At 45.5% G+C, this 24,567-nt stretch overlaps 1 protein-coding gene across 3 annotated transcripts; it reads left to right on the top strand.

Moving 5' to 3' along the window:
• Positions 1-13: 13 nt before the first annotated feature.
• tep1 (telomerase-associated protein 1) lies at positions 14-24,383 on the top strand. Of its 3 annotated transcripts, none has more exons than XM_029705399.1 (56): positions 14-132; positions 1,090-1,664; positions 1,795-1,962; positions 2,107-2,256; positions 2,369-2,533; positions 4,030-4,167; positions 4,280-4,351; positions 5,402-5,523; positions 5,656-5,813; positions 6,030-6,139; positions 7,965-8,043; positions 8,150-8,342; positions 8,568-8,799; positions 9,103-9,255; positions 9,426-9,500; positions 9,591-9,712; positions 9,942-10,007; positions 10,106-10,252; positions 10,507-10,798; positions 10,988-11,109; positions 11,288-11,401; positions 11,503-11,620; positions 11,715-11,903; positions 12,039-12,223; positions 12,360-12,501; positions 12,803-12,982; positions 13,248-13,340; positions 13,424-13,556; positions 15,470-15,629; positions 15,819-15,955; positions 16,053-16,141; positions 16,232-16,346; positions 16,458-16,502; positions 16,613-16,814; positions 16,933-17,053; positions 17,220-17,344; positions 17,450-17,549; positions 17,641-17,793; positions 17,905-18,117; positions 18,408-18,464; positions 18,568-18,697; positions 18,796-19,020; positions 19,151-19,308; positions 19,802-19,909; positions 20,050-20,154; positions 20,360-20,489; positions 22,113-22,198; positions 22,311-22,446; positions 22,545-22,675; positions 22,781-22,902; positions 23,110-23,241; positions 23,326-23,425; positions 23,549-23,663; positions 23,781-23,863; positions 23,955-24,059; positions 24,178-24,383. In XM_029705399.1, the coding sequence occupies exons 2-56, from the start codon at positions 1,092-1,094 to the stop codon at positions 24,295-24,297; spliced, it is 7,794 nt and encodes a 2,597-aa protein (XP_029561259.1). In that variant the 5' UTR covers positions 14-132; positions 1,090-1,091; the 3' UTR covers positions 24,298-24,383. The 3 variants fall into 3 exon arrangements, with proteins under 3 accessions (XP_029561259.1, XP_029561256.1, XP_029561257.1); XM_029705396.1 differs by having other exon boundaries at positions 18,553-18,697; XM_029705397.1 differs by having other exon boundaries at positions 20-132; positions 1,087-1,664; positions 18,553-18,697.
• The last annotated feature ends 184 nt before the right edge of the window (positions 24,384-24,567 follow it).

Genomic DNA, 24,567 nt, shown 5'->3' with positions numbered 1-24,567 from the left:
AGATTGTGCGCTCGTCTGACAGACAGCTACATAGCGTAGACGTATGCGGAATTAATATTTCATCTTGCTGCTTTGAACACATATATAATTATTTGAGAAGTGTTAGCAAGTAGTTGTCCCGCTACTTATTAGGTAAGTTTGAGTCTCTGTTTGTGACTTTCGGAAGACTTAGCTACAGTCACGCCCATTCAAAGTACTTGTAAATCTGGGTAGCCTAGCTACTTCAATGTGCCTTTTGATTACTACCTGGTTTTAGACTTTCATCCCTGTGCAGTTCCCAGAATATTGTTTTATGGGCACAATGTATTCTAGTCTGGACATTCGTGTTTCTGTGTTATTATATTTGTAGGAAGAACATTGATACTTCTGGTCCAGGGCGTTAGTGCGCGTCCCTAACGCCCTAGACCAGAGCTAGGCAGTAATGTACCAATCTATCATTGTGTACAAGCACCACTTCAGTCTGGTGTTCTGGACATGGACAGAACAGCATTGGTGCATGGTTCTGGATTTGTCATTCATTTAATGAGCCAGTCATATCTAAAGCACAAGACAATCTTTTATCTGTGTGTCGAGTGAACTTTGTTCTTTTTTTACCACTCTCTTTGTCATACAAGCGACCCACCCAAACACATGAATGCCCTTTTGTATGTTTTACCGTTGACTGTTTAAATAAGACCTGGCTAGAATGCGGATGAACTGCTTATCTCTAACAAACGTAGTCAGTCGAGTTTCAAAGTTTACTTTCCACGTGCACAGGTTACAATAGGTGTAAAACAGTACATGACATTCTTACCTTGAGGTACTGTGTAATCTGTTTGTCCTAGAGCTGTGTTTCTCAAACTCTCCTGGGGACCCCAAGGGGTGCACGTTTAGTTATTTTTCCCAAGCAGAACACAGCTGATTCAACTAATCATAAAGTTTTGATTATTTGAAACAGCTGTGTAGTGCTGGGGCAAAAACCAAACCGTGCACGCCTTGGGGTCCCGAGGACTGAGTTTGGGAAACGCTGTCCTAGATGTACTGTAAAAAGGACCCTCCCTGTGCTGAGTGAATATTTGCCTGACAGTCTATTGACCTGTCTTCCAGCAGAAATGAAGGTGCTGACTTTGCTCCAGCCTCATGGGGCCCAGGACCAGCAGGCTGCATCAGGGGGGCTCTACTCTAACTACCTTGGCCAGAGCATGGAGAACAGATGCCTGATCCATGCATCTGTGCTGCCTCAGGCCTTCTCTGGACCAGTATCCCAGCCCTCCTCCTGCCCCTCTCTCCAGCCCTCCAGGCTCACCTCCACCACCTCCTCCCTCCTCTCCACTACCACCTCCTCCCTCCTCTCCACTACCACCTCCTCCCTCCTCTCCACTACCACCTCCTCCCTCACTTCTCCCTGTCTTACCTCCCCCCTCCTCACCTCTCCACTCCTCAGCACAGAGAACAAATTCCTAAAGAAGGATTCACTACTCTTCCCTCATTCCCTCTCTCTCTCCTCTCCCTCCCCCCTCCCCCCTCTGTTCTCTTCAACCCTGGCACCCTCTACTCGTGTCCTGCCTCCTACCTGTTCTCTCCCCCCTCCGGTTCTGAATGTAGAAGAGCGGATGGGGGGAGAAGGAAGAATTAGGCAGCCTGCTTCTGAGGACGCGCTGTCTTACTATGAAGAGATGACTGTGGTATATGGCACAATGCATCCTTTTCAGTTTGGCTTTCTGTGATGTAGTTTGCACAAGGTCCCTTCCAATCCTGGCACATTTTGTTGCCATTGTACCAAATGTGTTTTCTTTCCTCCTTATGAAATGGTAGGATTCTGACCAGGACAGCCTCATGACTGAGGCAACCACAGAGATGCCTGTCTTGGACATGGTATTGGATGAAGAGAAGTTGGACCAAACCATGCCATTCGGGGAACAGGAGTTTGGTGAGATGGAGAGGGGGAAAGATGAACTGGAGGAAGAACTGAAAGACAAAAAGGTGAGGGAGTAGATTCTGCATTTAGTCTCGCACAGAAAACCATGTATCTCAACATCAACCTGAACCTCAAAACCATTCTACCTCCCCTTTCCTGCGCTCTTTCTACCCCATAATTTATTTTCCTCACACTTTCCCTTCAATCAGTACCTGCTGCTGAACGAGGTGTGCTGTTCTCTGGTGAATAAGAGCACTGCTCCCGGTCAGAAGGACTGGGATGTAGAGGAAAGTGTCTGGAAAAGGATCCAAAACTTGTCCAAAGCCATCTCTACCGACGATCCCCAGTTTCTCCTCAAGGTGTGTGTTTCTGGAGAACCTCTCTTGGTGATGTCCAACTAGGGTCCTCTATGGATTTTGGGGTACATTAAACAGTTATCCTATTTTACCATATTTTCCTGTTCCCCTTTAGGTTGCAGTTTACACCAGACAGGAGTTGAACATCCGTATCACAGCTAACTTCCTTTTGGCTCTAGCTGCCCATCTGCCCACCACTAAGCCACACGTGCGTAGGTACTTCTGTGCAGCTGTGCAGCTACCCTCTGATTGGCTGGAAGTGGTGAGACTCTACAGCACGGTGAGTCTTGGTCAATCTCTGTGAATCTCTTACTAATCTCAACTGCTCTTTGTTTGTCTCTCTCTCTCTACATGTTTATTTTTATTTTTTAAATCTTTATTTTAACAGGGAAAACAGACTGAGACCTGGATCTCTTTTACGGCTGTGCCCTGTGTAAACATGTTGACATGTACAGTTTTAGGCATACAGACAAAAACATTTGAAACATATAAAACAAAGACAGAATTCAACAGAAACAATCAGACAATATCATATTGATCCTCCATAACATTTTTGAAATGGGCAAGGGACACCAGAGTGTCTAACTTAAGTTGGATCTGCAGTTTGTTCCATAAATAAGGTGCAAAGGAACTAAAGGCAGTCCTACCCAACTCTGTGGAGACCGCAGGAGTCTCTAATGTAATCCACATCTGTGATCTGGTTTTAAAATTAATATATCTAGTGGAAATTAATGATATATATGGAGGTAGTTTTAAAAGAAGTGCTTTATAAATAAACAAGAGAGCATGTTGCTCTCGCCTCACAGATAGAGAGGCCCAACCCACATGTTGATATAGGATACAGTGATGAGTTTTGTAACTATCACCCGTGATAAACCTGAGTGCACAATGGTAAATAGCATCCAGTGGTTTTAATGTGTTTGCCGATGCATGCATATAGATAATATCACCATAATCTAAAACGGACATAAAAGTGTGACAGACTCAGTAAGGTACAGGACATGTCTCTCTCCTCTCTCTCTCTCACTCTCACTCTCACACACAGACTCAGTAAGGTACAGGACATGTCTCTCTCCTCTCTCTCTCTCACTCTCACACACAGACTCAGTAAGGTACAGGACATGTCTCTCTCCTCTCTCTCTCTCACTCTCACACACAGACTCAGTAAGGTACTGCACATGTTTGTTTCTCTCTCTCTACATTTTATTTATTTTTATTTTATTTATTTCACCTTTATTTAACCAGGTAGGCTAGTTGAGAACAAGTTCTCATTTGCAACTGCGACCTGGCCAAGATAAAGCAAAGCAATTCGACACATACAACAACACAGAGTTACACATGGAATAAACCAAACATACAGTAAAAGAAAACAAAAAGTCTATATACAGTGAGTGCCAATGAGGTAAATTAAGCCAATAAATAGGCCATGGTGGCGAAGTAATTACAATATAGCAATTAAACACTGGAATGGTAAATGTGCAGAAGATGAATGTGCAAGTAGAGATACTGGGGTGCAAAGGAGATAAATAAATAAATACAGTATGGGGATGGGGTAGGTAGATGGGCTGTTTACAGGTGCAGTGATCTGTGAGTTGCTCTGACAGCATGTGACAGACTCAGTAAGGTACTGCACATGTTTGCTCATCTTGATCGCTTAATGAGTAGTTGTTTGGGAGGCAAGCTGATTTGTAGATCAGGGATTCTGTGCAGAGCTTTGCTCAGGCCGATCCACACCGAATATCTCTCCTAACCATTCCACTGTGATGTCATCTTCAGTGTTTTGGCCACTCTTTACCCACCTGTCTGAAGAAAGCCCTGGGAGACAAGTTCAAGCAGTTCAACGAGTATCAGCTGGCCAAATACAACACACGCAAACATCGCTGCAAACACAATTGCTCTAGACCCAAAGGCAAGGTACGGCAAGCGTGTGTACACACACACACACACACACACACACACACACACACACACACACACACCTTGTTTTTTCTCTTCTCCATCTTCTCTCTCTTTCTCTCCATCACAGAAACCATCCACTCAGCAGTTGGAAAAATGGGCAAACATGCTTGGAAGTGATGCCACCAATCTGCAGAAATATGTGAGCGTGGAGCTAGGTTTCCATCCTATTGGTGACAGATTTTCATGTGAATGTTCTAAAATCCGCATGAAGAGAAATACTACATTTCCCACTAGTAGTGTTTCCACCGAACAGACCTGTTGCGGATAACAATCTGTGCATGATGACTTGGTGCACACAGTTTTTATGTTCTGAATAAAAATGTGTTTTAATGCATTTTCAACTCTACCGTTTAGTTTTATCACAGTCTGTTGTGTTAAATAGCAAATTCTTGTCATGTGCACTCTAGCCAACATCTGCTCGCAGATACAGTGCGGGTAGGCTGTGCAGGTAGTCTAGATGATGAGATTATTATGGATAAGATTAATATCTTTAAGCATTGATTTTTAAGCATTGATCATCATGTCACCAGAATAAGACCCTCGATTATTTATTGGAAAGGAGCATCGTGCACAGCTCTGTGAAGTTCATTTATTTAATCTGTAGCCTAATAAACTGAGTCGTAGTGGGAGTTTTATTAGGCTACAGATTAAATAAATGAACCACACACCATATCATCGCGTGATTCCAAGTTTACATTGATATGATGGTTATTATATCACTATATGCGCATAAAGGTGTTTCCACTGCCATTTTCTTGCTAAATACATTTTACTGACACAAGAAGATCCCACCATGTCGAACAAATAAATTACCTGCTAGCATTTATAAAATAGCATTTTTTTTCTCTACAGTATGACTTTACTCGCATAAAACTTGGATGGAAACGTATTTTGTGTTTGTATATATTGTGTCATATTTTGTGTGTACAGTCTTGTGTTCTCTAGCATGCTAATAATCTCTTTTAGCTGTTGTGATGTCTTGGGAAATGTTGATATGTAGCCTATACTGTGTGTGTGTGATATCTCTGTATGAAGCTATGACAGCAGTCCATAGCCTTACCCATCTTCTGAAACTATATAAGCCCACAGCACCCCCCCCCCCCCCCTAGCTATTTTAAGATTTTGCATGAACTGTAATTTGCTCCGGATAAGAGTGTCTGCTAAATTACTATAATGTAAATGTTTGCAGTTGAAAATGGAGGAGAGACCAGTGGTGGATAAGAAGCAGAGTGAGTTCAGTCTGAAGAAGATGATCAAGAGGCTCCACATCAAAGAGCCTGCTCAGCATGTCCTGGCCATACTGGGAAAGCGGTACTGTATACCAAACACCGAAGTTGACAGATGTTTTTCTATTTTACAGATCCAAAGATCTATTAGCTAACATTTTTTTACTTTTCTGAGCTGTATACAATCTCGATACTGTGCTTTGTATGTGTGTTTCAGGTACCCTGGTGACCCCAAGGCGTTCTCCCGCAGTGGGCTCAGTGGGGTGTGGGACAGGGAGCGGGCAGGGCAGCGCATGAAGCTCAAACAGCCAGACACATGGGAACGCAAACTCAGCCAAGAGGGAAACAAAGCCTCCACCTGGGAGAAACTGATAGGTATAGTTAAAAACACTCTCTCTCACACACACACACACACAAGCATTTCACTACACTCGCATTAACATCTGCTAACCATGTGTATGTGACCAATGAAATTTGATTTGACACACACACACACACACACACACACACACACACACACTGTCACAGTGAATCAATGCTGCAGATTGTGGCTGTAATATTGTTATAATACTGTCCTTATTTATTTTACAGATAGTAACTCTCTGCCCTTCATGGCAATGCTGAGGAACTTGAGGAATATGATAACCCAGGGCATCAGTGAGCGGCATCATCAGAAGATTCTGGGAAGACTGACCTTCAGGGTGAGTAACCATGAATCATTTAGCTTTTTTAATTCCCACTTGTTTTATAATGTTCAAGCAATCGGCAGAATAAATTATTGGACAAATAAAAAATATACTGCTCAAAAAAATAAAGGGAACACTTTAACAACACAATGTAACTCCAAGTCAATCACACTTCTGTGAAATCAAACTGTCCACTTAGGAAGCAACACTGATTGACAATAAATTTCACATGCTGTTGTGAAAATGGAATATAGACAACAGGTGGAAATTATAGGCAATTAGCAAGACACCCCCAATAAAGGAGTGGTTCTGCAGGTGGTGACCACAGACCACTTCTCAGTTCCTATGCTTCCTGGCTGATGTTTTGGTCACTTTTGAATGCTGGCGGTGCTTTCACTCTAGTGGTAGCATGAGACGGAGTCTACAACCCACACAAGTGGCTCAGGTAGTGCAGCTCATCCAGGATGGCACAACAATGCGAGCTGTGGTAAGAAGGTTTGCTGTGTCTGTCAGCGTAGTGTCCAGAGCATGGAGGCGCTACCAGGAGACAGGCCAGTACATCAGGAGACGTGGAGGAGGCCGTAGGAGGGCAACAACCCAGCAGCAGGACCGCTACCTCCGCCTTTGTGCAAGGAGGAGCACTGCCAGAGCCCTGCAAAATGACCTCCAGCAGGACACAAATGTGCATGTGTCTGCTTAAACGGTCAGAAACAGACTCCATGAGGGTGGTATGAGGGCCAGACGCCCACAGGTGGGGGTTGTGCTTACAGCCCAACACCGTGCAGGACGTTTGGCATTTGCCAGAGAACACCAAGATTGGCAAATTCGCCACTGGCGCCCTGTGCTCTTCACAGATGAAGCAGGTTCACACTAAGCACATGTGACAGACGTGACAGAGTCTGGAGACGCCGTGGAGAACATGCTGCTGCCTGCAACATCCTCCAGCATGACCGGTTTGGCGGTGAGTCAGTCATGGTGTGGGGTGGCATTTCTTTGGGGGGGCCGCACAGCCCTCCATGTGCTCGCCAGAGGTAGCCTGACTGCCATTAGGTACCGAGATGAGATCCTCAGACCCCTTGTGAGACCATATGCTGGTGCGGTTGGCCCTGGGTTCCTCCTAATGCAAGAAAATGCTAGACCTCATGTGGCTGGAGTGTGTCAGCAGTTCCTGCAAGAGGAAGGCATTGATGCTATGGTCTGGCCCGCCCGTTCCCCAGACCTGAATCCAATTGAGCACATCTGGGACATCATGTCTCGCTCCATCCACCAACGCCACGTTGCACCACAGACTGTCCAGGAGTTGGCGGATGCTTTAGTCCAGGTCTGGGAGGAGATCCCTCAGGAGACCATCCGCCACCTCATCAGGAGCATACCCAGGCGTTGTAGGGAGGTCATACAGGCACGTGGAGGCCACACACACTACTGAGCCTCATTTTGACTTGTTTTAAGGACATTACATCAAAGTTGGATCAGCCTGTAGTGTGGTTTTCCACTTTAATTTTGAGTGTGACTCCAAATCCAGACCTCCATGGGTTGATGAATTGGATTTCCATTGATTCTTTTTGTGTGATTTTGTTGTCAGCACATTCAACTATGTAAAGAAAAAAGTATTTAATCAGATTATTTCTTTCATTCAGATCTAGGATGTGTTGTTTAAGTGTTCCCTTTATTTTTTTGAGCAGTGTATATTGTCAGCACATGTCCAACATCCATGTATATTTTGACCTCTAGGATGCAAGTCTAGCAGAGGATCAAATAAAAGTTGCTAGAAATTGCAGTAGGGAATACAGCATGTTTACATTAACACCCATATCTCAATAAAACACTGGTGGTGTTACAGAAAGCAGTGATTCAGAGCAGACAGTTTCCCTTCCGTTTCCTCTCCGCCTATAAGGTCATAATGGAGCTCAACAACATGGGTTAGTATCTTTCACACAAACATACACTCTAGCAACATCAATACATTCTAGTTTGGAGAAGTCTACATTTGATGTTGTCGGACAAAGCTTTACCTCCCTCTTTTAGCCCGTGCATCAGAGAAAGCGGTCTCCAGCTCTAAGGAGATCCTCAGGGGCATTCTGAAGAAGATGCCTAAGAGCAAGAGCCTCAGTCGTCTGGATTGGGAGACGGCTGGGCAGAAGAGGATGAGGGTGGCGTTAGGTGTGCCCTTTGTCTACCGCATCTACAACATGAAGAAGAGTCAGTTGAAGAAAGCCAGGTACAGACAGCAACACCGGGTATTCACCTGGGAGAGGAATCAGGTGATCCAGACAGGGAAACCAAGAGACATGGGAGATTTGATAATGAATATTTATCAGGTAGAGGAAGTCCAGAGAAAAACTGTAATATTAAAATCTGCATGAATGTGTTTGCGTGATAATAATTAGATGCATGTTTATACTGAGTAAGGAGGATGCACCCTGAAGTGCGTATGTGTCCACAGCCAGAGACTGTATTCGCAGGCCCTTTTGCAGCAGTACCGCAAGGCTCTGGAAACAGCGGTGCAGATCTCGTGCCGTTACAACGTGCCACCCCTCCCTGGTCGCACCGTCATCTTGTTCGCTGGTAACATGGGTGAGGACGGCACCTGGAGCGCCACTCAAGACTTCTGCTGCCCGTCTGACTTAGAGGCAGAGAATGTAGATGAAGCTAAGGAAGAGAAACTCACACCCTCTGTAAGAACCCTCAACACACTACGTCCCTGACCAGAAACAACCCCTAGCCTCTTCCCTCTACGCACTTGTGTAGATCTAAAATAAATGGGGACGTATAGTCAGTATGGTAGCAGCTTCGTCCTTCCCTCAGACATGCTAGGTCACATTGTCTCCATATTGCTTAGACTTGTCCAGTCCTCCCAGACAAGTGCCTAGTGAGTAGGGGCTAGGGATTGTTTTCTAGATGGGGCCACACTCTACAACGCCTAGCAGCTGTAATCTGTGCTTATTACTGATCCTGCTGATTTGTGTATTTCCTCACAGATGCTGGAGGTGGCAGTGTTGCTGTCACTGATGATAGCCCACAGCGCTGAGCATCCCCAGCTGATCCACTTTTACTGGTGGGGTTGTGCAGAAGTAGAGCTCAAGTCGGACGTATTGTTGGATAATGTCAGGCATGTGATGAAGCAGTTAGAGGTGAGGCTGTCGCTTCCTTTCCCTCACGTCTATCTACACGCTGTTGTAACGGTTTCAATACACTTCCAACATAACGCCATCGCTGTGAAGTCCTTTTAAATAAACTGAAGTGAATATTTAAAGTCTGATGTATTGGAGATTGATAGTAGATTGAATAATTTGTCTAACAGGAGTCTCAGAATGCCTATGACAAGCAGGAAACATTCTCTTCTTTCATGACCAGAGAGATGACGCAGAAAAACAAGGTGTGTTTATTTGCACATTTTGAATTGTTTTCAGGGCTCCATTTGACTTAATTGTACTTTGAAATGTGACCTTCCCGTCTTCATTCTCAGGTGGACAATATCATCGTGCTGGGGGATCGTCACTTGGAGAATAACATGGACATAGCGCTTGACCGATACAGGAAGGATGTGAACAACAACACCCTCGTAGTGAAAATCTTCTTTGGGAAAAGGTAGGGGGTGCTTTTCTGTGTGCTGAGCAGCAGCATATCTCTGCCACATAGGAGAGAGCAAGCAGTGGGCTGTCTCCATACATTTACTATTCTATGAGAAACTACCTTTTCTATAGTCACCCTGCTCGCTTTCTTTCCTGGAAGGAGCATTTTCAGTCCATGTTCTATATCCCCAGTGTGTTAACAGCTACAACCTTCGCCATGTATGTCCTGCCTCTGTCTGTTGCAGGACGACAGACCAATCCACAGACAGGAACTGTGTGGTACTCCAAGGCTTCAGCGAGCAGATCCTCAGGCAAGCTTTCTTCTCATTCACCCTCTTGTCTCTGAGACACACACACACACACACACATTGTGGCATGGTGTCTCTGAAGTGTTTGTTTAACTCTACAGGTTTGTGGCTGAAAGAGGCTCGTCTAGACTGCTGGATCACGTGGAGAGCATAGACAAGCTGCATCACATTATCCCGCCACAGGGGGGTGCTAAAGAGGCTGAGCGAGAAGCTACCATCACCCCACTTCTTGCCACTCCAAAGCTGAGGTACTGTGGCAGGGCAGGTTGAATACGTTTCTTTCGAAACTGGTTTGGTTGTCCATGATTATCCATACTTGATGATTGGGCTGTCTCTGACAACATAGAGTAGCCATAGGGTTACCAAGAGAACCACAGAGCTGAACGAACACGAAACCAACTGAGCATTACTCTCTTTTCTCTCCTCTTGCATCACTGACTCTCTTATCCCCCTCCTTTTCTCTGCCTGTCGTTTGCTTTCTGTCCTACCTGTTTCTTTTTAGATGGCGAATCGTGCGTGTGTTTGTCTCCTCCACGTTCAGAGACATGCACGGTGAGAGAGATGTTCTGGTGCGCAGTGTGTTCCCTGAGCTCCGGCGTCGTGCGGCGCCACACTGCCTCTACCTGCAGGAGGTGGAACTGCGCTGGGGGGTGACTGAGGAGGAGACTGGGCGTGTCGTGGAGCTCTGCCTCTCAGAGGTGTGCCGTAGCCAACTGCTGCTAGGCATTCTGGGAGAGCGATATGGACTGCTACCTCCCCGTCCATCCCTACCAGACCTCCCACAATACAGCTGGGTAAGGCTTGCCTTCTCAAGACGCTATCATTCTTTCCATCTCTCTCTTTCTTAGTCCTACTAAGCTGTCTGGTTGCACAAAATGTCATGTTTTTTATCAGGAGAGAAGTTTTATTTGCAGCCACATCTAGTCAGAAAATATGCTTAATAAGATAAAGATATTTCATGATTTGGTTACCCTTCTCTACAGCTGGATTCTGCTCCATCGGGGTTGTCCATCACCGAGATGGAGATTCGACAGTTCCAGGCCCTTCATCCAGACACAGCTCAGAATCGCATGTTTTGCTACTTCAGGACACCCCACCTGTCTAGGTACACTATCAAATCAGTCCACTTCACTTATCCAGGTTCACGCCTTGAAAAATACAAATTTGTCCAATCGTTCATCTGCCAATGATTCATATGAACAATAAAATTATGACTGTATGCATTTGAATATTAAATAATGTTAATAATCATCGTACAATGTTTGTTTCCTGATTTTTCTCAGGTCTGTTCCTGTGGCGTGGAGGTCAGACTTTGCTCCTGAGTCCAAGGAGGCTGAATGTAAGATGGCTGACCTGAAAAGAAGAATAGTGGATAGTGAAGCAAAAGTCACAGAGAAGTGAGCTCAGTTTCTGTTCCTTACACATGGTCTTGAAGTAGCTTTATTAAGGTTATTGGCCTCATGTGCTCTGTCTGTCTCTCTGTCTCTCTCTGTCTCAGTTACCCCTGTGAGTGGGGTGGTGTTGTGGATGGGAAGCCCTATGTGAAAGGCCTGGAGGAGTTTGGGAAGGTGGTGCTTGAGGACCTTTGGGGGGCACTGTTGAAGCAGTTTGTAGAGGTTAGAGACTTTAAAAATGACAGACAACTTAACATTGAAGGCATTTTGAGTTCCACTTCCATCAATCATTGTATTGATGTTGTTTCTCTGACAGGAAACGGATGAAAGTGATTCCAGGCCAGATCTGTCAGCGCAGGAAGTGCACCAGAGTGCCTTGCAGCGGCAGTTCTTTGGCCGTGCCAAGCTGCTCTCTGGGGCGGTGGGGAAGGTGCAGGAGGCTCAGCTCAAAGGAGGAATGGTGCTGCTGGAGGGAGCTCCAGGAGAGGGCAAGACTGTCTTCATGGTAAACCATAGCAGCAGCTTTAGCAGAGATACACAAACATAATTTATTCGCTCAGTATAAAGATATTATCCATCTTTTAGTCCTACCCGGTTTCTGTAAGGTTTTTCTCATAAATTGTCTCCTCCCTTCACACAGGCTGCTCTGGCGAACGCCCTAAGAACTCCTACCAAGTCCCAGAAAACCCCTAGAGGTGATGTCATCTCCTTTTCCACTGCTGCTACCCAATCAGCATGCACTGTGGAAAACCTTCTACGCTGCCTTGTACAGTGGTTACGGAGAGGCAATGAAAAAGAAGACTTGCCTCTCCCTTCCTCTTATAAGTGAGGGCAGACAGCAAACATTTTATCCAGATTTTGTCAAATGGCCTTTCAATGACCCTGCCAATAAATGTGCTTGATTCAATAGGAAGGGAAAATGCTGCTGAAGACTAATCCAACCATATCTGTTTTATCATAGAGATCTGCTGACAGAATTCCACTCCCAGTTGAGTGACACCAGGAAGGACCAACCACTGGCCCTGCTAGTTGATGGGGCAGAGCATGTGCAGGATGGTACAGGACAGCTGACCTCTGATTGGATACCACAGCACCTTCCTCAGGTCAGAAACTCAGCCTAAATGTACACAGACGTTTTCAGTTTCTGTGTACATGGTGAACACAGGAGGTTGATGGCACCTTAATTGGGGAGGACGGGCTGGTGGTAATGGCTGGAGTAGAATTGGTGGAATGTTATCAAACACATGGTTTCCATGTGTTTGATGCCATTCTGTTCGCTTCGTTCCAGACGTTGAGCCTCCCCACAGCAGCCTCCACTGATTGTGATGTAGTATCATATAGTATAGGATTTAACATAACGCATACAAAACTTCTACTCTTTCTTCTGTTGTGTTCTTCTGACAGGGTGTGTCTTTGGTGCTGAGTTTCACCTCCACTTCGGCCCTGCTGCAAGTCCTCGCCAAGAGGAAACGGGCCTTCTTGTTTCCTTTAGGACAGCTTTCTTTGCCGGACAGAAAGGAGATAGTTCAGAAGGAACTTGGCGTTTACGGGAAGAAGCTTAGTGACTCCGCTTTCAATAATCAGGTTATTATCTTTACATTTTAGTAATTTAGCAGCTGCTCTTATCCAGAGCAACTTACAGTAGTGAGTGGATACTTTTTTGTACTGGTCCATCGTGGTAATCAAACCCACAACCCTGGTGTTGCAAGCACCATGCTCTACCAACTGAGCCACATGGGACCCCATATCATCACTCTGAAAAGCCTACTAACAGTGTTGTGAATAGTATGACCTGCTCTGTATAATTTTGTCACCATTAATGAACTATTGTCTCTGTGTACCTGTATAGCTTCAGACCCTTCTGATGAAGAAGGGAGCAGTGAGTCCACTTTATCTGCACCTGGCCTGTGAGGATCTGAGGAACTTTGCCTCCTTTGAAAAGGTCAGACATCATGCATGTCAAATTGACCCGACCCATAGTCATGATGATCTGTGTCAGATGATGAATAAGTGTCTGTGTTCCAGATGAAGGAGAGCCTCCAGGCTCTTCCTCCGTCTCTGAGTGAGCTGGTGCAGCACAGCCTGAGCAGACTGCAGTCCCAGTACAGAGAAGTGGGACTGGGTTGGGCGTTAGCCGCCTTGACTGTCAGCAGCAACGGTGAGAGTCAGGGCACTTCAAAACCACCTTATTCACTAACTGCATCCACTGTCTTTTCAACACACACACATACAGTTGAAGTCGGAAGTTTACATACACCTTAGCCAAATACATTTAAACTCAGTTTTTCACAATTCCTGACATTTTAATCCTAGGAAAAATTCCCTGTCTTAGGTCAGTTAGTATCACCACTTTTATTTTAAGAATGTGAAATGTCAGAATAATAGTAGTGATTTTATTTCAGCTTTTATTTCTTTCATCACATTCCCAGTGGGTCAGAAGTTTACATACACACAATTAGTATTTGGTAGCATTGCCTTTAAATTGTTTATCTTGGGTCAAACGTTTCGGGTAGCCTTCCACAAGCTTCCCACAATAAGTTGGGTGAATTTTAGCCCATTCCTCCTGACAGAGCTGGTGTAACTGAGTCAGGTTTGTAGGCCTCCTTGCTCGCACACGCTTTTTCAGTTCTGCCCACAAATTTCCTATAGGATTGAGGTCAGGGCTTTGTGATGGCCTCTCCAATACCTTGACTTTGTTGTCCTTAAGCCATTTTGCCACAACTTTGGAAGTATGCTTGGGGTCATTGTTCATTTGAAAGGCCCGTTTGCCACCAAGCTTTAACTTCCTGACTGATGTCTTGATGTTGCTTCAATATATCCACATCATTTTCCTGCCTCATGATGACATCTATTTTATGAAGTGCACCAGTCCCTCCTGCAGCAAAGCACCCCCACAACATGATGCTGCCACCCCCGTGCTTCACGGTTGGGATGGTGTTCTTCGGCTTGCAAGCATCCCTCTTTTCCCTCCAAACATAACAATGGACATTATGGCCAAACAGTTCTATTTTTGTTTCATCAGACCAGAGGACATTGATCCAAAAAGTATGATCTTTGTCCCCATGTGCAGTTGCAAACAGCAGTCTGGCTTTTTTATGGCGGTTTTGGAGCAGTGGCTTCTTCCTTGCGAGTGGCCTTTCAGGTTATGTTGATATAGGACTCGTTTTACTGTGGATATAGATACTTTTGTACCTGCTTACTCCAGCATCTTCACAAGGTCCTTTGCTGTTGTTCTGGGATTGATTTGCACTTTTCGCACCAAAGTACGTTCATCTCTAGGAGACAGAACGCGTCTCCTTCCTGAGAGGTATGACAGCTGTGTGGTCCCATGGTGTTTATACTTGCGTACTATTGTTTGTACAGATGAACGTGGTACCTTCAGGCATTTGGAAATTGCTCCCAAGGAAGAACCTGACTTGTGGAGGTCTGCAATTTTTTTTTCTGAGGTCTTGGCTGATTTCTTTATATTTTCCCATGATGTCAAGCAAAGAGGCGCTGAGTTTGAAGGTAGGCCTTGAAATACATTCACAGGTACATCTCTAATTGACTCAAATGATGTCTATCAGAAGCTTCTAAAGCCATGACTTCATTTTCTGGAATTTTCCAAGCTGTTTAAAGGCACAGTCAACTTAGTGTATGTAAACTTCTGACCCACTGGAATTGTGATGCAGTGAATTATAAGTGAAATAATCTGTCTGTAAATAATTGTTGGTAAAATTATTTGTCATGCACAAAGTAAATGTCTTAACCGACTTGCCAAAACTATAGTTTATTAACAAGAAATTTGTGGAGTGGTTGAAAAATAAGTTTTAATGACGCCAACCTTAGTGTATGTAAACTTCTGACTTCAACTGTACGTCCTATATGTTACCCAAAACCTAATTTGGACATTCCTTACCTGGTGGCTGATGGTGGTGTGGACAAACTTTTATATCTGCTCAAGTGACTCCAGTGGTTAAAATCTACCACTCACTAATATTCATACCCTACTTACTAATCACATTTACTCATCTCACTCAGCAATGGTGCTCTGTGACATGTCATGACAATTCCCCCCTGGTTCCATTGCAGGCCTGAGGGAGAGAGACCTATATACCATACTGAACATGTGCAATGGCCTGACCTCTGGAGGTGAGAAGGCAACATGGCAGGATATGCTGCACTTGGCCAGAAAGCCCATAAAGCGTGTCCCAATGGCAAACTTCTCCCACATGGTGCGGAGTCTACAGAGGTATGAGACTGTGTCAGATGATGGGCAGTCGGAGGTCAGACTTGGGTTGATGAGGCAATCAAACTAATATTGGCTGATGTTCAATTCTCTACTCTTCTCCCAGAAGTGTTCACTCCCTCTCATGGAATGCGCTGTTGTAAGGAATTGAACGTAAACACAGTCCATCTCTTTGTTGACTCTGTTCTGCAGCCTGATTGATCCATCCCGCTGTTACGGCCCAGATGACCTCCTGGCACTGACCAATCCCGAGGTCAAGCTGGCCTTTAAAAAAGAGCTCCTCCTACCAGGAGAAGCTGACTGGACCAGGGCTCATATCCTGTTGGCAGGTAGCTACTATTATAAAGATCCTACACACAAATTCACTGCTTACATCTGTATATAATCAAACATGGATACACAAGGATTTGTTTATTTCTCTCCCAGCCCATCTTTGGGTGCTGGCAGATCCTCAGGGAACATGCTCATTTCTTCACTGTGAGGCCAGCTCCATCATGAACCTGCCATTCCACCTGGTCAGTGGCACTTCCTCTCGCTTTTAACCTCTCTCCCAGTTGACCTCTGTGTCACTGACCACACCTTAACACTTGGTTGTCTTTGGTCAGATGAGAAGTGGCCAGTGGGAGGCGCTGCATTGCCTGCTCTCTAGTTATAATTTCCTGTTTGCCAGCGTGCGCCATGGCCTCCTGCACCACCTCCTGGAGACCTACAGCTTGTTTGGTAAGTCACCTCTCTGGAGAAATGGAAGTACTTTATTCGATGATGGGTGTTAGGTTATCTAGTAACTTTTAATCTACTCTACTTCCACTTTTATTATTCTCTTCACTGCAGGCAAGAGGTTCAAGTCGGAAGGTATTGGTTCATGGGACACTTTAGGTAAAATAATTGATCTCTTTTTACCGGTTACCTGCATAGAAAAGTCTCTAGAATCTGTTCCTCAGACAGAAAGCCCAGAGTTGAGTCTTCCTCTCCTTTTTCCTCTGAAGACCAGAGCTGTCTGACAGATCGTGTCGGGTTCCTGCAGCGCCATGCTCCCATCCTGTCCTCATGGCCAGCCCTGTTTCTGCAGCAAGCTCTCAACGAGCCCAACCACACTGACGCCCATGTATGGGCACAAGGCATGATGGGAAAAGGGGTGCACGTGATGAGGTGTCTGAACAATGAACAACATACCCAGACGGAAACCAGGTAGCTAATCTGATTTTTACAGTTATTGCAGTTAGACCATATTGGTCTCTGTGTTCCCTACCTCAGTGAATTAGTTATATTGTTATCTTGGTGATGCTGGTGTCCTCTGTTACCACAGTAAGCTGGTCTCCACCTTCTCCTCTGAGCCCACCTGTGTGGTTGTGAGTCCAGGGGGTGGGGTTATGGCAGTAGGGACTGGACAGGGCACCCTCCACCTCATCCACACAGAGACTGGACAGGTAAACTCCTGCTCTCTTTTCATAACAACAATATGCCACTGACCTAACAGACTAGGAAAGGACTTACTACTGACTATATGCCACCATCCGCACTAAAATATGACAGTAATATCTTTCAAATGCTCCATCTTTGAATCTAAGTCCATTTTACCTTGACCGTTAACAGGAAGTGAGATCACTGGTGAGCAGCTGTGACGGAATCTCAGGATGTGTCTTTCTGAGGGAGGGGCTTATGGGAACTACTTCATTTGATGGACGGATTGAATTGTGGGATGTTGAGAATGGCTGCAGGTGAGACAATGCTTGGAATAAAAAAAAAGTTCCCAAGGCCTATATGGGATTACGAAATTCCAATCTTGCAGACATACGAAATGGTCAACTGTCTTGTCTTTCTAGAACTGCCCTCATCGATGGCCACTCAAACAGAATAACAGGAAGTGACGTCAGTGCAGACAGGAAGCACCTTGCAACTGTGTCTCTGGACTTAAGCCTTAAAGTGAGTCTCACATCAAGACTATGCCAGTCGCTCTGACTACTACTTCAGCCATTCATTTGAACGTTAATGTTATCAATGTTATTCTCCACAGGTGTGGTCATCTCCAAAGGGCGGTCTGGTCACAGCCCTCTCCAGCACTAGCCCTCTGAACTGTGTGACCTTTGACCCCGAAGGTCATCTTGTGGCAGCTGGGGGTTGGGATGGGGCTGTGCGTCTCTGGAACTGGCTGAAGGGTGAAGTTACGGTTAGTCGAATGAAGGACCATATTGCAGCGAGAGATGTCACACTGTTAGATGTTTTATTCGCTCGTTTTAAAACAACCTTTCTTTCATCATTCCTCCTTACTCCCTTCCAGACTCTCTCTGGTCATCAGAGGTCAGTACGCAGTCTGTCTTTCTCTCCCTCCTCTTCTCTGCTATGCTCTGGCTGTCTGTCTGGAGAGGTGAGGCTGTGGTCAGTTCCAGCCTCTACCTGCGTGGGGCGCTACCAGGCTCACAGCGGATCTACAGAGGTGCTCACCTTCCTGCTGGGAGGGACGGTACTCCTGAGTGCTGGATCTGACCACACGGTGAGAAGGATGGTTTACACACATACACACAGGGAAGATCTCAGTTGCATACTCCTTGCATCCTATCCTTGTCAAAAACCCATTGGAGGAGAATTTTCAGAGAGGAGGCTTTCTCATCCAATGGGTTTTGAGGAGATGAGGAGAGCGGATGCGAGGAGTAGGCAATTGAGATCTTCCCATATGCACGCACACACACACACACACACACACACACACACACACACACACACACACACACACACACTTACTTTGAGAGGTTCCTTATGTGCCTGTCCCCCCTTCCTCCACAGGTCCAGTTATGGTCAGGTGGTCTGGGTCGCTCTGTGAATGTATTTGGAGAATCCAAGGTATGCTGTTCCACTCATGTTTCAGAAGTTCCTCAATTTTCATTTCTGTCACTTGGAATCTCAAAAATCACTTTGTTTGCCTTGACAGGAGTCTGTTATTCAGGAGTCTGTTATTCAGAAGGGAAAGAAGATGTCAACCACGGAGCCCGCTGCTCTATGTGTGGCTGTCACTGGTGGTTATGCTGCAGTGGGTTACCATGGTGATGGGTTGAAGCTCTTCAGTCTTGAATCAGGTATATGGTTTTAAGTTTGCCAACAAACACAACTCTGCAAGCCAAGGAAATTAATTAATTTAATGAATAACTTAACACACTCCAACCCTATTGCGCAGGTGAGAGGACATGGGCTAGCAAGGACCTGCGGGTGTCTATCCTCTGCCTGATGTGGCTGGCTGCAGACGAACCTGAGCTGCTGGTGTCTGGGGGCGGGGACCAGCGGCTGAGGGTGTGGAGACAGGAGGAGGAGGCAGGCATGGTGCTGCTGGGATGTTTTGGGGTGCAACAAGGCCCCATCCTGGCCCTGGCACAAAACTCCTCTTATCTGGCCTCTGCCTCAGGTCAGACCAAGAACTTAAACTCTCATTAAACACTCAGTTGATCAATAGTAAACTCATTTTGTACTAATCACTAATTCATCTAATAATTTTATTAAGACAATTTACTAACTTTCTCCATCTCTTTCCTCAGATGACTGCTCCATTGCTCTGTGGGCAGTGAAGGACTTGACCTCTGACCCCTGGGTTGACCCCAGTGTAATCTCTGTCCTGAGAGGTCACAGTGGAGGGGTCACCTGCCTGGCCTTCAATCTAACTGGGGAGGAGTTGCTGTCTGGTGGAAAAGATCAGGTATAGGTTTAAAGAGTGTTCATATTTGAGTTTCGGTTGGTGTGTAATCTCAGTTAACCCAGAACTAAAGTGGTCAGATGCTCGATTTTAAGTTCTGGGTCCATACGTGTTAAAGGAAGAGAGAGAACGAGGATCGGAACTAAGAGCTCCACCTGCTCTCTTTGCAAGTTACGGGCAAGTCTATGGGCCAAATGTCCCCTTCAGAAATGTGAAAGTTGTGAACACCTGTGAAATCGTGTTTTGTCCAAATAACCATTGACAAAAAACCCAAGCACTGAAACTAATGCTGCTCGTTATCTCATGCATCCCGTTGTATCATGACAGATCTATGGTACCAGTTGTTTACGTAGTCAGTCCATGAGAGATTAGTTGGTGTGTTGCAATTTTACTTTTATTGTGAATAGTGGGGATGTTGTTGATGGAAACAACCAAGAATATTAAGAGCTGTCTGTTACTTGTGACAGTTGTAGAGATAATGTGACTTTGTTTTCAGGTTCTAATGGTGTGGAATACCAGTTCCTCTCCTCCTACTCTCACTCAGTCTCTACCACACTGCCATGGAGACTGGATAACTGGCTGTGTCTGGGGCCCAAACTGTGTGGTGAGTGTCTGGATAGTGTTTTTTTCTTCTATGACTTTGTCCTTTTGTTGCCTGTTTTTTATCTGATGATAATTCCCATTTCAACAAGAAAGAGACTTCTGAATTAAACCCAAGTAACTTACTGTCTGTTTGTCTCTCAGGTGAGCTGTTCCAGTGACTGCAAGATTCGTGTGTGGGACCTACAGAAAGGTCGCAGTGTGAGAGAGATCCTGGCGAGATCCTCCCTCAGTGCAGTCTGCTGCCTGGTGAGTCTAACAATAGGGGGCAATGTGGACCTCTCTAAAATAGTACTGGATGGATGGCTTTAAACTCTAGTCTTAATGGAGAAGGTGTTGAGGGGGAAAAAGTCTGTCTTCACGGCGAAATTGTGGTGTCTATATGTAATGAGGCACTGTTGTGATGGTGTTTCCATTTTGTCTTGATGTTTGTGTTGTCTTGGGGGGTCCGCAGGGAGAGTTTGTGATAGCAGGCTGTGCCGAGGGGGAGCTGCACGTGTGGAAATGGGATTCAGGGATGGAAATCAGCACGATTTCAGCTCACAGGTCACGCATACACCACTGCTCTGTGCTACCTGACCCAGGTATTGCATCTTTACTAAAAACACTGCTCAAAAAAATAAAGGGAACACTTAAACAACACAATGTAACTCCAAGTCAATCACACTTCTGTGAAATCAAACTGTCCACTTAGGAAGCAACACTGATTGACAATAAATTTCACATGCTGTTGTGCAAATGGAATAGACAACAGGTGGAAATTATAGGCAATTAGCAAGACACCCCTAATAAAGGAGTGGTTCAGCAGGTGGGGACCACAGACCACTTCTCAGTTCCTATGCTTCCTGGCTGATGTTTTGGTCACTTTTGAATGCTGGCGGTGCTTTCACTCTAGTGGTAGCATGAGACTGAGTCTACAACCCACACAAGTGGCTCAGGTAGTGCAGCTCATCCAGGATGGCACATCAATGCGAGCTGTGGCAAGAAGGTTTGCTGTGTCTGTCAGCGTAGTGTCCAGAGCATGGAGGCGCTACCAGGAGACAGGCCAGTACATCAGGAGACGTGGAGGAGGCCGTAGGAGGGCAACAACCCAGCAGCAGGACCGCTACCTCCGCCTTTGTGCAAGGAGGAGCAGGAGAAGCACTGCCAGAGCCCTGCAAAATGACCTCCAGCAGGCCACAAATGTGCATGTGTCTGCTCAAACGGTCAGAAACAGACTCCATGAGGGTGGTATGAGGGCCCGACATCCACAGGTGGGGGTTGTGCTTACAGCCCAACACCGTGCAGGACGTTTGGCATTTGCCAGAGAACACCAAGATTGGCAAATTCGCCACTGGCGCCCTGTGCTCTTCACAAATGAAAGCAGGTTCACACTGAGCACATGTGACAGACGTGACAGAGTCTGGAGACGCCGTGGAGAACGTTCTGCTGCCTGCAACATCCTCCAGCATAACCGGTTTGGCGGTGGGTCAGTCATGGTGTGGGGTGGCATTTCTTTGGGGGGCCGCACAGCCCTCCATGTGCTCGCCAGAGGTAGCCTAACTGCCATTAGGTACCGAGATGAGATCCTCAGACCCCTTGTGAGACCATATGCTGGTGCGGTTGGCCCTGGGTTCCTCCTAATGCTAGACCTCATGTGGCTGGAGTGTGTCAGCAGTTCCTGCAAGAGGAAGGCATTGATGCTATGGACTGGCCCGCCCGTTCCCCAGACCTGAATCCAATTGAGCACATCTGGGACGTCATGTCTCGCTCCATCCACCAACGCCACGTTGCACCACAGACTGTCCAGGAGTTGGCGGATGCTTTAGTCCAGGTCTGGGAGGAGATCCCTCAGGAGACCATCTGCCACCTCATCAGAAGCATGCCCAGGCATTGTAGGGAGGTCATACAGGCATGTGGAGGCCACACACACTACTGAGCCTCATTTTGACTTGTTTTAAAGACACTACATCAAAGTTGGATCAGCCTGTAGTGTGGTTTTTCCACTTTAATTTTGAGTGTGACTCCAAATCCAGACCTCCATGGGTTGATAAATTGGATTTCCATTGATTTTTTTCTTTCATTCAGATCTAGGATGTGTTGTTTAAGTGTTCCCTTTATTTTTTTGAGCAGTATACTTATTAATATTATTCCCCTTTTCAAAAATACTATGATACACATAGCATTGTGGTCATATAGTGTATTGTTCCTAAATGTTTTATATTCAGACAAGACCAAGGAGACTAAGCAGGAGGACATGGTGGTTGCTACGGCATCTGATGATGGCACAGTGAAGCTGTGGCACCCCTTCCAGGTGAGATTAATGCAATTTTCTTGTAATTTCTAGGATTTAGGTTGATTTGAATAAGATACATGTATCAATATGCAGTGATGCTTGGTCTGATTATCTCTTTGCCTAATTCTAGGTACAGCATCACAGCACCTTGCAAGGCCACAGCGGAGGGATACATGGAGCAGTCTCAAAGCAGGAAGGAGTCCCGGCATTCCTCACTGTTTCTCAAGATCGGTCGTTGAGGTCTTGGAGCGTTGCTGCAGCAATGGGTAACACATTTATAAACCTGAATTGTCAACCTAAACCAATCCTCCAATTTCTATACTTGTTTTATTGATTCATTTCCCCTCTTTATTTTTTCCTCCAGAGAGTCCTCTCAACCAGAGGGGCACTGTTACCGCTCTGTCCTTCTGCCAGAGTGGGGATTTGCTACTGTCTGGCTATGAGTCTGGCAGAGTGGAGCTATGGAAACACAATTCTGCAGTTGGCCACAAAAAGGTATCTCCCTACAGTGCCAACCATTCAGCACCTTGTAGTGTTGTGATTCTCTCATTGACTAATAGAACAAAGTTGGTTTATCTTTGATTTGCTTGTGTCGCTCAGGTGTCTGACAGTAGTGTAACAGCGATATGCTCCATGCCTGATGACCAGTTTGCTGTGGGATGCAGGCAACACTCTGTGTCAGTGTGGAAGGTGGAGTGGAATCCTCAGCACAATGCTGCAAGGTCAGCTCTTGGCTATTATATGTTTTCACAGTATGGCGACGGTTGCTATTGGCCCAATTTGTCATTTGTGCGAGATTGATTCAGGAAATATCTGCTGGTTGCAAATTTGTAAAACTTTCAGTAGTACATGGATTACATTTTTGTCAACATTTGTTCTTGTACACCTGCATTGCATGCCGGCAAAGACTGTCATCCTTTTGTCCCTAGTCTGTTGAAGGTCTCCACATACTCAGTGCCTACCCCAGTGATGCACCTGTACTACTGTTCCATCCTGCTGGGAACCTGTGAGGATGGAAATATCATCAATGTCCTCGCTGACGCTGATAGAGAAATTGACAAGTAAAGCACTCACTCACTTATGCTATACACATTATTAGATGAAAAATACTGACTTGAAATGTACATAACTTGCCTAAATTGCAGTTGGAAGGATGACACACAAATTCTTGGGATGGTGGCCAATGATGAAAAAAGCACTTGGCTGGTGGGCGAAAAGAAAGGACAGATTGTGCTTGGCTTCATGGTAAGTTTACCACCATCACCGACATAATCATCATCAATGACCTGCTGCTGTTTTAGATAGATAGATAGTTTTAATAAGAGTTCTATTGGTAGATTATAATATGGTCCTATCTGCCTTCCCTAGTATGCCATGGGCCCAAAGACTGACCTGCAGTCATCATGTGGTAAAATTGAGCTAGAAATGGAGGAGACTTGTGGTGGAAAAGGTGGCTGGATAACTGCTGTGACTGTGGAAAGAGGTAGCTGCACTGCAGTACAATGACACTCGCATACTCATATTAATTTTGATACTACTTGTGAATCATCTGTAAATTAATAATTTATTAACTGCACTGTAATTTGTGTCCTGTCTCCAGAGTTGGTGGTGTGTGGAGATTCCAAGGGGAATATGTGGTTCAACCAGCCACCAAACATCAACTCCTGGAGCAGCAGGAAACCTGTAAGATCTGTCCCTTTTCTCTGATGGTGACTGTCTTGAAGAGGAAACTGTTGTCTTATTTTCTATGATAATTTTGATGGATTTTCCCTAGGCACACAGTGACAGGATCAGTGTTCTGAGACTCACCAACAGCACTATCATCTCGGCGTCCCATGACAGAACGGTCAAAATGTGGGACAGAAACACCAAGAAACAGGTGCATGTCATTCTAACTCTTTCACACACTCAAATCATTTCACAAAGAACAGATGAATAGTCACAGTAATGCTGTGTGTGTGCACGCGCTTACACTATCTCTCTGTGTTTTTGCTCAGGTGGGTGTGTTTGTGTGTGCGGGTCCTGTTCTGGTCTTGGAGGTGAACCCACACTGCTCCAGTGAACTGGTGTGTGGCGATGGACTGGGCCAGCTCTACTTCCTCTCCTGGAGAGAATAACCACCCAGTCTACACACAGTCATTGTATACACACAAGGAGTCATAGTTAACTTACTCTCACACAGATATACACTGTATATACAAAAGTATGTGGACACCCCTTCAAATTAGTGGATTCTGCTATTTCAGCCACACATTCTTGCATTGACATTTTTGTCATTTAGCAGATGCACTTATCCAGAGTGACTAAAGGTTAGTGCATTCATCTTAAGATAGCTAGGTGGGACAACCACATATCACAGGCATAGAAAGTAAAAATGTTCCTCTAAC

This window comes from Salmo trutta, chromosome 21 (genome assembly GCF_901001165.1).
Source record: "Salmo trutta chromosome 21, fSalTru1.1, whole genome shotgun sequence".
NCBI classification, from domain to species: Eukaryota; Metazoa; Chordata; class Actinopteri; order Salmoniformes; family Salmonidae; genus Salmo; species Salmo trutta.
The sequence above is the reverse complement of the archived record's forward strand: the minus strand, read 5'-3'. Positions and strand labels throughout refer to the sequence as shown.

What these genes read in the sequence shown, in the direction of transcription:
- tep1 (XM_029705396.1), top strand. Translation starts at nt 1,092, where the DNA reads ATGAAGGTGCTGACTTTGCTCCAGCCTCATGGGGCCCAGGACCAGCAG. An exon ending in AAGAACTGAAAGACAAAAAG is followed by an intron (nt 1,963 to 2,106) that starts GTGAGGGAGTAG and finishes CCCTTCAATCAG; the next exon opens with TACCTGCTGCTGAACGAGGT. An exon ending in CTGGCCATACTGGGAAAGCG is followed by an intron (nt 5,524 to 5,655) that starts GTACTGTATACC and finishes TGTGTGTTTCAG; the next exon opens with GTACCCTGGTGACCCCAAGG.